Source organism: Aythya ferina (assembly GCF_964211825.1).
Source record: "Aythya ferina genome assembly, chromosome: 14".
Lineage (NCBI taxonomy): Eukaryota > Metazoa > Chordata > Aves > Anseriformes > Anatidae > Aythya > Aythya ferina.
In genome coordinates, this window is record NC_140312.1 from 10,476,185 (window position 1) to 10,488,889 (window position 12,705).

The following is a 12,705-nucleotide window of genomic DNA, read 5'->3' on the forward strand; positions in this document are numbered from 1 at the left end:
GCTGCAAACAGGATCATGTGAGAGACACAAGAGAGAGAAAAGCACTCACTCCGTGGGTTTTGTGTGCAGGGAAGGGCTATCCAAAGACCAGGCTTTGCATGGATGCCATTCCCATGCGGGCAGCACTCCCCAACACCAAGCATCCCATGACCTACACAACTTCCCCTGTGCTGAAAAATCACCCCTGTTCTGCAGCCTGGAGAAGGGATACACATCCTCTGATAGCAGGGAACGGTCACAGAAAACATCTTGCGCTGGGAGCACAGAAGGCAAGACCCACGGCTCATTTTTCAGGACGTCTTGCAGGAAGCCCAACCAGCGCTGACTCAGTTGGTGCAGCTGTGGCTGAGTCAAGCAGGCCACCCTGCAGCCCAGCTGGCCATGGGCTACAGCGTTGTGGCCACGAACACAAAAAAAGGGACATGAATAGCGTGATGTCTGTCCCACCTCTGGCGCTGAAGCCCGAAGAGTGAACTGGCAAGGGCTGTCAGCACACGGCTTTACACCATGGTGTTAGAACCACAGCAAGTCACTTTGGTCATTTGCTGGACAAACACACCTTATTGCACCAAAATCCATTTTCCAGGGTGTGAGAAAGGATTATTCTCTAGCAGGGATTTTTTTTTTAAGAGGTTCACCCAGTCTCGTTGGGCTAGAACACCACAGCATTGCAAATCCTCCATCCACACCCCACTAACGGCTTCTCAAAAGCCCACTTCAGGGGAAACACCAACAAGTGCAGAACAGAGGGTAAACTAGAAAAAACAGGAAGAAAGTTCAGACTTCTGCTGCCTTCTGAAAGCAGTGGTTCCCTCCTTTGTTGTTCCCCTCACCTGCTTCCAGCCCAAATCTCACCCCCCTTTCCAGGGCTCTCCCAGAGAACGAAGACACCTCCTGACTCCGCCAGGGGATGGCAAGAAAGCACAAACATTCCTATGCAGTTTTCTGCAGGAACCTGTTTACAACAGGCTTGCTTAACCCTCAGTTCTCCTTCAGCAGGCTGGGGGAGACTTTTTATTTCTGTTCTGCGCCACCACACTCTGAGCACACCCAACGTCCACCTCCGACAATAACCACCGCAGGGAGAGCAGGATGGGACCCCCATGCCTCAGCCCTGCAGTGCTACGTGCCCTGGAGGAGATGTCTCTGCTCCCACCAGCTCCTTGCTCATCCCACGTCTCTGCAGCTCTTCAGTCCCACACCCACCTTGGAGCTCAGCAGCAGCTTTTCAGCTAAGCAGCATCGGGAAGGCCAGGCCCAGTGTGCGTGTTATTACTTGGAAATGCATTAAGGGGGGGAGGAGACAGCAGCTCTCTAAGTGGGTCATATACCACCAGCCATTATGTTCCAGTTGTTAAGTCAAATGGATTCATTATATTTTATGCCATTAGTGGCATCATTCTGAAACAGACAGCTGCAGCATCTCATCATTTAGGGACTTCTTCTTCTCAAAAATTAAATTTACGGCTGTCTGTGTCTGTGTGGAGCTGGCGCGTTTCAGTGACTTGGAAGACAAGGGGCTGAACACTGCTGGCTGGAGCCAAGTTATCTTCACTTTCAGCTTCCCTGGTGCTGCTCCATTTGGAGCTCACAGGTCTACGTACACCTTGCACCACATCTCCATCACTTGGCTGTCATCTCCTGTCCTGGCCCTCCACGGTTTTCACCCCCAGCCCCACTGCAGAGCTATCAAGATGTGTTCACTAATTTATCTTTACCCTTGCAAAGATAAATTCTTTACAAGAATGTAGTTCCTGCAGACACAACAACTCTTCCCTAGGTCTGGCTGAGGCCCCACACCCACAGTCCCTCCTGCCATGCAAAGTCGTAGGCCACGGTCACTGCTACACCTCCTGCACCTGAGGAACATAACAAAAAACTCACTGTTTCCCTGTTTTCTCCCTCAGATTTTGCAGCCTGTGTATATGTTTTCAACTGCATGTGTAATGGATTCCAGAAGTACCGGTCCTGCCTCCAGACCATTTAATGGCTGCTGGGAATGTAATTCTTTGACATGATGAGACATGGTGCATTTTGTGTAAAACAGTTTTTTATGGACTTTTTTTTTTTAATGGGGAAAAACAAAATACTAGCAAAAAAACAACAGCAACAACAACAACAAAAAATCTGCCCTGACTTTATAATTTGCTTTATACCTTAGCACAGTCTTGTATTCTTGAAGAGTGTGGATTAAATTGTCTCAGCGTTACTGGTGAAAGGTCCTAGTCAGCTGTACCTTGCCTCTATGATGACAGGATCAGCAGATGGGATAATCAGTGGTAGGTGTTCATCACCAAAAAGGTTTGACGGTGAGGGACTGCTCATGCTCCCCATTCTGCCAGCACTGGGGCACTGTTATATGCTACCGGGACACAACTGAGCCCGATGAAGGTGGTTTCATCTTCGTTTGACACTAGCAACCTTCTCCCTTACCTTGCAGTACTCATCGATGGGTATCAGGCGCTTGACTGCAACATCACGGATGTGACTCCGGCGGAAGAGGATCTTCCCTGGAACAGGAGAGATGAAGAGAGAGGAGCAGGTCAATGCAACGCTCAGGGACGCTCTTCTGAATCGCTCTGTCAGGACTTCTTCCCTGTGTATCCCGTTCTCACCAAAAGTACCGTACCTAAAGCACATTCCCTCCTGTGCATTAAATATTAGAACAAAGCATATTGAAAGTGGCAAACGTGTTTAGGCAGAGAGAAGGGGAAACAACTACCAGCAAAGTGCATCCCCATCTCCCCTCACCAGCGTGGCAATAACGGAGGAACAGCCCTATCGAGCCTGTGTCCCATACCTTACTGCCTGTCTGCAATGTGGCGTGGGTGTACAAGTCCACCAGAAACACCAGCACTGGTCAGAGAAGCAGACATCCCTGCTACAGGGTGACCTCTGCTGCAGGCTACGGGCTCTGAGCTCAGCTCCAGCACCGGCAGCAGCCAGGCCAGGGGGGATCTCCCTGTGCAGCTCCGGTGTAGAATCGGTCCTCGAAGCCACAGCGTCGGGACTGCAGCTTTGAGTCAGACCTATAGGATTTTCCTTCCTGTCTGGGGTTTATTTTTGTTCTCCATTAATGGGATCCTCTTGCCACTCCGCTTCCTCCCCTCTCGCTTGTGGTGCAGACCTATTTCCTTTGAAGTCTAATGAGTCCTAAATGCTTCAAGCTGCTTTCACAGAGAACTGCTTCTCTGGCATTTAATGAGACAAAAGCCATTAGCAGACAGCAAAACATATATACAGAGACTCAGTGATCAAAAGGACCTGTATGTGGTAGGATTTCAAACTTCCAAAATACTAGGAACATACACTGGCACTACTTTGCAATACAATAACCAGAAAAAAAATGTTTTGAGAGAGGGTGATAAAGTTCCTTCGAGTTCCTTCCAACATTTCTTATACAGCATGAAAGCCTTGTCTCTTTTTTTCCCTACCTGGGTTTCTAATCCCACCACCAAACCCACAGCAAGTAACTGATGTGTTTGCCCGTACAACCCCCTCACTTATCAAGGAGGCCACCACTGGGCAACCCAGAAGCCAGACACCAAGCAAGACCAACAGAAAGCACTCTGAAGAGTCACTAAGCTTTTGGCAGCACCGTGGCCACTTTCAGCCACTCCAGCAAGACTTCTCAGGGGCCATGGCAGTGCTGGAAGCAGAGGCTGGATGCTGCCACGTTACCTGTGAACAGGCTGTGTTAACCAGTCACATACCTTCCACAACTTTAAAACCCTCCCCTGCTCCCTGACCGGGCCAGGATCTGGAGCATGACTGACTCGTGCAGCCTGCCAACACATTTTTTAAGCAGAGATGAACTGAAATGACCATATTTCAGCCTGCAAGGAGCATGAATCAGAACCTTATGGAGGAGCCAAATCTCTCATTAGGCTCAGTTAATGCAGAATGCCTTCAAAACTGGACTGTCAGAGGGAGCACAGAGGAATCACACTCAGTACTAGAGCTGTGCTTGCCCTCAAGTGAAATGCAAAGAGTCAGACGTGCTCATACCAGAAGGATTGCTTCTCCTTTATGTCCCACTGACAGCGAGGGACCCAGACGTTCATGGTGGGAAATGCTCTCCTCTGAAATGCATTCCTTCTTGCAGTGTGTCACAGCCAAGTCTGGCAGCCTTTGTGATACAGTGGAAAAAAAAAAGCCCCTCTATTCAATCTGTCTTTCAGAAGGGTGAATAGCCTGGGAACGCAGAATTTGTCTGGAAAGATTGGGAGGGAAAGGGAGCGACAACCAGGTCTGAGCTCCCTACCTTGCCCATAGCAATTATTTTCCGTCAGACAAACAAACGATCAGCAGTTTTCTCATTAGCAGTCGTAGTGGATTTGCTGTGCAGATTTCTATTTGAATGATTTTTAAAAGATGAATGGATCGCGATAGCTTTGCTGCCAATTGTAAGGAATAGCTATTTAGTTTTTACATCTGCCGACATGAAATCCCTGATGGATGGGCACATTATAAATGTCTAAAGGAACAAGCTCTGGGTGTGGGAATATTTAAATGTTTAACAAACAGATGCCAGTGAATAATAATAAAAAGAACATAGTTACAGGGAATAAACGCATCACAACAATTGAAGTGATCTTAAATTAGGCCAGGCACAGCGCACAAAAACCAGCAGGAAACCCAGCTCATCTCTTGATTTGCTCTAGATCTAGTATTTTTCAACAATGAAGTTTATTTTCTAACAGAAAGCTGTTGTTCCATCAAAATGCTTAATTAACATAATTATAGACCCTTCAGTGCTGCCAAATACAGCTATCTAAATCCTTGACTTGAAAGGCAGGAGAGAGCAGGAAACTGCTTCCTCCCCTCCTGGGCTAACAAGACAACATTTTCCTGGGCTTTCTTCCCATAGACCATACCTCCAAAATGGGAACAACAGTACTGCCTCTGGGGCTTTTCATGGGGCTGAAGACCATATAATGCAAGAGAAACATCTGAGGTTATTCATCTCATATCTGCATCCCTCCTTGCTGTAGCTCCTGCCCTCAGCTTCAGCATGAGGTGTAAAAACAGAAAAACCCGAAGGCAGGCAGCTCTGCTCATCTTGCTGAGTACTGTAGGTTTCCAGCAGCTGGTAAGGTCACTGCCACTGCAGGCTCCACTTCACCACCTTCTCAATCATGGCGTAACTCAAGCACTTAGAAATGATCAGTTTTTCATATATTCCTACATACAAGGTTATGCATGCACAAACAGAGCAAGGAGTCTCCCTGTTAGCACAAGAAAAGTCACTGCCCAAGGAGGCGTAGCAAAATACATCTTTATGCACAATTTATGTAGTGTTCTTTCTCCAGATTAATATACAACACTTTATTTCAGTGAATGCATTTATGAAGCGCTACATTACCCTACTGTAACTGTAATCTCACTAAAGCATCGCACCTGCCTTGCTCGATATGTATTTGTTTCACAGCAGAATTTAGGTGTCTTGTAAGCATATGTTCTTTGAGTGCAGCCTGGCAGTATTATTATTCTCCATCGTGTTTTGACTGGAGAAGTCTGAACAGCACAACCCATCCTTTACAGTTAGAGGAAATAAAACTGAAAAAGAGCTGAAATACACACAACTCCTTCAAGATCAGAGCAAGTGAAGTCTCTCTTCACTGGTCTTCAGTGCAGCAGTGGGAGGATGCTCCCTGTCTACACCTGATGTCACATTTTGCACACCTCTTGGCTGGTTGCAGCTGCTGGGGAGAATTAAGCCATGCAGACTCATTTATTAGTGTAGGATTGCTCTGGAGTAGCAAGGATAAGTTTAATTTAGAAAAAAAGTAAGACACCATAAATATTTATATCAACAGGACATCAAAGTCAAACGCAGCCCAGGAAAAGGGAAGGACACAAGGGGCAGCCCTTAGCACAGGATTCATCAAAGGGGAGAAGTGCCAAGGGCAATCGATGCCAGTTCTCGCTCTGCTGCTGCCCTCCAGCCCCTGGCACCTGCGCTGCTGCCAGCACCAGCTGTGCTCCTCGGAGGTGGCTTCCCATTTAGGGGCTTCCACTTTACCCAAAGGCAAGAAAAATTCAAGAGCAACACAGCAGCAAAAGCCATTTATCTGGCTCCCCTGCTGACTTGAGCATTTGTTTACTCATTTTTTCTCCTCGTTGACCTTGGTTTGTTCTTACAACCAGGCCACCCATATGGGTGTTTCAGTGCTAGGGGCACCCAGCACCGAGGGCACTCAGAGGGGCACAAAGAAGGGGGGAAACCTAACAAAAAACCCCAACCCACCACAAAGCCAACATCTGGCCACATCTGAAGGACCTCAAGTCAGCAGCAAGCATCCTGTCTCCCCTGCTCAGCGACAACCAGAGACCTTGCAAGCAGCCTGGGTACACGCTGCGGGCACTCACCCTGCCCCTTCCCTTTGCCCTGCCCGACCTCCTCTCCCTCCCCTTTTGACCTGCTGATACGATCTGACCAGCTCGGGGCTCCCTTTGTGTCAGTGCTTCCATTTCCTCTCTTTCACCGCCCTGAGCTCTGGGCTGACAGGAGGGAGCCGATATTGTTCTTTGCCCTGCTTGGTGTGAAGCCTGGAAAGCCCCAGCAGAGAGCCTTGGTACTGCTCTGAGACTCCATCAGCCAGTGCATGCAGCTCACAGCCTGCTGGGATGTGATGCTCCCAGGTTACAAAGCTCTACGTCCCACCACCACAGAGGCACTCCTCTTTTCTTCCCCTTTTCCATAGGGACATTCCTCTCCCTCCATCACTGCAGCCAGACAAGCACTCCTGCTTGCCTCACACTGCCAGCAAATTAACAAACCCTGCAGCAAGCACCCCCATTCTTTGCCCCATGCTGTGCCTCATCCTGGGGAGACTTCTCCTGGAAAGTTTTCTCCAAACCTCTCCTTCAAGCCTTTCTTTTCCACAATCCCTGCACTCAATTTCTCCCCAAAAATCCCACTGCAACAGAGCTGCGACCAACACAGTTGGGCCAGGACACATGGGGACAGCCTGCTGGATTTTATTCCCCATCCAGCAGTGAACTTGCTGGAGCAGAGCCTGGAAGAAACCCCTCTTTGTGGCTGATCAAAGCTGCTGTGCTTTATCTGATTGTCTGAGAGCAAAGGGTGCTGCAGCAGCGCGGGAGGGGGGTGCGAAGCGATGCAGGCAGCACAGCCCTGCTGCCTCGGGGAGCAGGGGAGCCATCAGGGGCTGCAACGTGTCAGAGAACAGCATGGGGAAAGCGCTGATAAGGACTGTAGGTCTCCTGCAGGGTGAAATAGAGCAGGCAGGCCACAGGAGGAGTTAATCTCTCCAAACAAACAGGTAGGGAAAGAGGGCTGTGCAAATTATCCCCTCTCTCATGTGAATTCTCCAGGCAGAGCTGACAGGAGCAAGAAGCAGAAGAAAACAATGCAGGGGCTTTTCAGTCAGCAAAATAGTTGAGGCTCCTCTTGATCCAAAGGCTGTTACTGGGTCTCAAGCAAGCTGGAGGGGCAGAGAACCTTAAACACATCACCCTGCTGGTCACAGCTGTGAGCGAAGCCAGAGATTTCCAGCCTGGAAAAACGTCTGTGCCTCTCACTTTACCCTGAAGGACTCCCCCCACTTCCCCCACCCCACTGCCTCGGAAAGAATTTACTTCTCTGCACCTTTCAAATCACATCCAGATTTTGCCTGGCACGGGTTCCAAACTGACTTTAAAAAAAAAAAAAAAAAAAAAGGCAGCCCCAAATGTACACATAATTAGTCCCAGCCCATGGAGCAGCCAGCTTGCTACGTGGGCTATTCCTAGGACAGGGAAGCAGGCGTGGGAGACAGCACTTCCAGGAGCCCTGCACTTAGCATCTGTTTGGCAAAGTTGTGTGCTGAGCATGCAGCCTGGAGAAAAGGAGGGGGACCAGCAAGCACCTCCATGGCTGTCATGGGAATATCCCGAGCACGGAGTCCTGTGCATCTGTAAAATGAAGGTGAGCTCAACAGTGCCTCTGTCAAGCTCATGGGCTGAGATCATGCTGGGAAGAGCACAGTTAGTTCTGTTAGTTTGCCAATAATCTGGGAGAACTGCAGAGCACAAGACATGGGGCAAGAAATCTCTCAGGTATTGGGTGTGGTGGCCAGAGGAATAAGTCTGAAGAGATGAAACCTCCATGGAAGAAACGAGGAGCCCTTGAGGCTCCTATGGGTGCTGCTGGTCACCTATGATACACGAGAAGGATTTTGGTCTGGGCTAAAACAGTGAGGCTCCTCAGGGCACCACTGGGCCAGTCTGATGATGCAAGAGAAGCTGCTTTTTCTTCCCAAGTTCAGCAGCAAACCTCAGTATCTTGACTTCCTTGCTACCAGAAACAAAAATAAAATACATTTCTGAAAAAGGCAAAAGGTTGAAAAAATAGAAGGAGGAAAGGCAGCTCCCCAGCTTAATAAATCCTTGCTAATTCTGGTTATCATATCAGACTCAGAAGCTTTTCTTCATGAGTAAGAGTGGAACCAGTTGGAAAGAAGCCTCAAAATCTCCCAAAAGCCCTACTGAAAACCATCCATATAGGAGCTCACTGAGAAATGCAAGAGTTCCCTGGAGCAAAACATTCCCAAGGCCATCGTTCCTAGGGTCTGCTGGGCCACGTAATGGAGAAAGACATGAGATTTTGTTTAAATCTCTCAGGTTTGTTTAAAGACAGCTCAAAGGTCAGGAGCAGAGCAACTGCCTCCACGTAGGACTCTGCTTGCATATCAGCAGAATTCATTGAAACCCTACAGAAAAAGCAACAGATTTTAGGCTGAAAAGTACAGATTATGGGTTGCAAATGAGCCTGGGACTGTCCGTACAACATTGCTATGGCAGAGGCACATCTTGCTAGAGCAGAAAATAGCAACTAAGACCTCTGTACACCTCCAGCTCTGATGCAGATGCAGTGGGAGCGAGAAAGTCAGGCACCACAGCTGGACCAGGGACGAGTTGTCTTCCACCTCCTGCATGAGGCCTTTGTGGGGAGCTATCAGCATCCCCACAGTTGTCCTGGGAGAAAAACCCTAAAGGATGTGGCCAGCACTGATACCTGTGCCAAGCAGGTTAGCGGGCTGGGAAGGGAGCAGAAAGGAGGCATCATTCTGCTTTTTAAACTGATCCCACCAAATCCTCTTTGCTCTCCTCCCTTCTTGGGAGTTTGCTATTGTCTGTAGCTAAAGCTTCCTAAAAAGCAATTTTACAGCCAGTTAGCTCAGCCTCAGGCAACCCCTCCTTGCTGAGGTTCACGTTTCCAGCGAAGCAGGCTGGCCAGGATCAGCTCCAGGCCACTTGGGCTGTACAGCGTTTGGAAGGCTCCGCTCTCCTTATAAAAGCTGTTTCCTGAAAGATCTGGCACAGCCCTTACACAACTGGCCCAACTGAGCTCATTTGTTTTCTTAGTTCATTCTTTCCTGGGGTCTCCATACCATCATCTCTCCAGCCAGCAGATGTGTAACCCTTAATGGGAATTCCTGCAGCGAGGACGGAGCTGTCGTGCCTGCCCTGCCCTGCCCAGCACACCTTCCCCTGGGATCTCCTCTCCCACCAGCTGCTCCTGAAACTGCTCCAGGGACCACAGCTGATCTCAGGCACCCTGGCTGGTGTAGCCAGCACGGTTTCAAAGGGCCATCCTCAACACCACACGAAGCTGGGCAGGCTGTGCCAGTGGCTCCAAGCCAGCAAAAGTAGCCAAGAGTCCACTTCACGTTCCCCTATACAGCAGCAGAGGCTTTCCAGGCACAGTGCTGGAGCTGCAGCATCCTGCCAGGCCAAATCTGACCCCACCGAGCTGTGCTGCGGATCAGGTTGGGGTTTATACCTGGGAAGGGACAGCCCTGGCCCCAAACCCATCAAGTGCAACTGCTCCACTGCCCTTTGGAGAGCCCAGATTTATGGCTGTGCGGGCTGAAGGACGTTCACTTCTGAGAGCACTTTCTGATATACAGATCTACTTCGAAACTCCCAAAGTCTCTACAAATTTCCAAGAAGCAAGTCCTCAAAACAAACAGCAGTAACAAAAAGTGACACAAAGGAAATGGAGTTCCTCTGGGCTGGATGTTGTAAGGATGGAGTAATCGTGGAGCTTTCTTCCCATTCCGGGAAGCCAGCCTGACAAACAAACCCAGATGATACCTTCTCAGGTCATGGTGATGACCTTAAGTTTGGGGGGTTTAGGACTTTTCCAAGAAAGCCAGAGCTGCGAGAGGCACAGGGTCACAGGAGACACTCTGGAGAATTTCAGTGGTTGCAATGTCTAACATTACCCTGCAACCATCTTCCCAGGCAGCAGCATGCTTTTAGTACGTCACTGGAGCCAAATCTCCACCGGTAATGAAATTCAGATGCTAAAAACGTGGCTTAAAATGGGATTGGGAGAAAACTGCAGTGCTCACAGAAGCTGAACATAACCAAAAACCTAGAGACTCTGAGCGTACTAGAGGCACATTTTGCAGGGAGAGTGACCCAGGCCCGTGTGTGCTGAGCTCACTCAGGTGGCAGCCCTAGGTGATAGGTGAAGTCTGGGTTCAGCTGCATGGTACAAAACCCACCGCCACCCCAAACTGGGAAAGCTGAGAACTGCTGCAGAAAGCAACCATTCTGCTTAGCACATCCCCCAGCACAGCCAGAAAAAAAAAAGCTTTCCCTTACACCCAAAGTGAAGTCCTTTCAGAAGCAGATGGCTTGCAAGCAATTTCACTGAGGAGGTACCGCTCGTGGGAGAGCCACCATCTCCACACCTAGTAACACAACTTCCCTGAAGCAAGAGGGCTTCTGAAACTGTCCTGTGGGGATAAGGAGATGTGAGATTTCCTATCTGGTGACAATCTCCTGCTTAGAGGTAGGCCACCATTCCACGCTAGTATCTTCTCACCACAGCCACCCCTTACCCCTTGCTGGCACCTGAAAGTGCAAGTGGTAAATAAACCCAAAGAGGCCAACTGTTGTATATCAATGGTCTTTCTTCTCAGCCATTGCAGAAGTGAAAAAAAAAATAAAAAAAAAAAAATCAAGAAAACCTTCTGCATCTAGCATGGTTTAGCAGTTTTCCACACCAACATGTGACTATCTCTAAAAACTGTATTATTTAATCCTGTTGTAAAAAGGGAGCCACAGCAAAAGGGCAAACACCTCTCCAGAAGAAACACACAAATGCACAAGTTCCCGCGGAGGACGGTCATCCTCACTACCCCAGACTGCTTTATTACACAAGATCCAGGCTTTATTTTCCGGGAACTTCAACTCCCTTTTTTCCTCCAATGGAAATCCCAGTGACATGCTGCTCAGCGAAAGGAAACTATTTCGACACAAAGAAGAACAAACACGTATTGATGAGTCTGCTGTGAGAAGCAGGGCTCCAAGCAGGCTTCCTGAGCCTGATGCTACCTTCCAAAAATAGCGGCATTTTGGTGGGAATTCTTTGCAAGTGCAGCGCAGCCAAACTGTAAGTCCAATTTTTCCAAGTTATGCCCTTTGCCAATTTGGCTTCCTTTTTTTTCTCCCCAGTCCTTGCTGGCAGGAGTGGTTGTGCAGCAAAGGCTTTTCCTCGGTATTAACGTCAGGTGTGCTTTGTTTTTGCTGATGTTACAACACAAGGAACAAGCCAGAAGCAGAAATCCCTCGGTGGGAAATCCGGACAAGATTCTCTTACTCTCAGGAGGGGGTGTAAATGATTTTCTTCAAGCCAGTCAGAGAAAACTAAACCCCACTGAATGTCTTTGTGTGTCTAGAAAAGCCAGGAGGCAGAACACAGCACAAAGGGCTACATTAAGTAAGCCTGACAGTCACTGGAAGTGATTATGGTACCGTGACATTTCTAAATGTGCCCATTAGCTACTTGTGGGTGGGGGTAAAGACAACTTCGTGGTCAAACACATTAGCTATGGGTGCACAAAAGGCTCGCAGGGTCCCCTCAGTCTGGGTATTTTTGCATGGCACATTAGGGCTCTTTCTTCCCCCTGTAACATCAGCCTCAGAGGGCAGCCACAAGCAGTCCTCTCCACCATGAAGTCTGAAATGGGCCACTGCATCTGGTACTTGGGCACGCAAATCCTCGGCTGCACGTTGGACTGGCGGGACACTCGCCATGCCACAGAAATCCCGTCTTTGAGCAGCCAGTCCCAAACATCACAGGAGGAAGCCAAGGCTGCCAGTCAGCTTGATTTAACATATGGAATTCAATTGTTACTTCTTTCTCTCCGGACGGCCCTTTGAATTACTCGGGACAGGAAAAACAGCAAATGAGCATTTCCTGGGGAGCCTCACACCATCCTCAGCTCTGCATCATGCTGGCCGTGCCCTTCCCAAAAACAAGCATGCTGCAGTTGGGTTTTGCTCCTGGCAAAAGCTGTGTAACTGGGATTGCTGGCTGAAGTCACCCGTTAATGCTTTCTGGAGGAAGAGGGAAGGGGCTTAACACTCACGGGGTGCCCTGCTAACACATACAGATGTTTTAATGGGTACAGCACTGTCTGAAGAACTTGCTAATGCTCAGATGGTTCAGGAGGTAAAAGCTAAAGCACGTGTATGCACACACGTGTACTGGGACAAAAGTCACTGCCATGCCAAAACCAGCATGGTTTGTTACTGGAGCCCTCTCTCCTACCTGGCAGGAAGGGGATGATCCTTTGCTTGGGGTCTTTCTGCCCTCCTTCCATCGGAAACTTGTCCAGCATTTGCATCTAGAAAAGAAAATGCAAGAAAAGCGATTAAAGTCAATAATGTGCCCACAACACA

General features: G+C 48.9%; 1 protein-coding gene across 5 annotated transcripts in view; it reads right to left on the bottom strand.

Moving 5' to 3' along the window:
- Positions 1 to 12,705, bottom strand: part of SH3PXD2B (SH3 and PX domains 2B) — a 69,840-nt gene that overhangs the window by 25,058 nt on the left and 32,077 nt on the right. For all 5 annotated transcript variants that reach the window (XM_084535334.1, XM_084535333.1, XM_084535331.1 and 2 more), the window contains exons 3-4: positions 12,575 to 12,650; positions 2,434 to 2,510 (exon numbers count right to left, since the gene is read on the bottom strand). In XM_084535334.1, the coding sequence (XP_084391460.1) occupies positions 2,434 to 2,510; positions 12,575 to 12,650 (153 nt within the window). The remainder of the gene's footprint in view (positions 1 to 2,433; positions 2,511 to 12,574; positions 12,651 to 12,705) is intronic.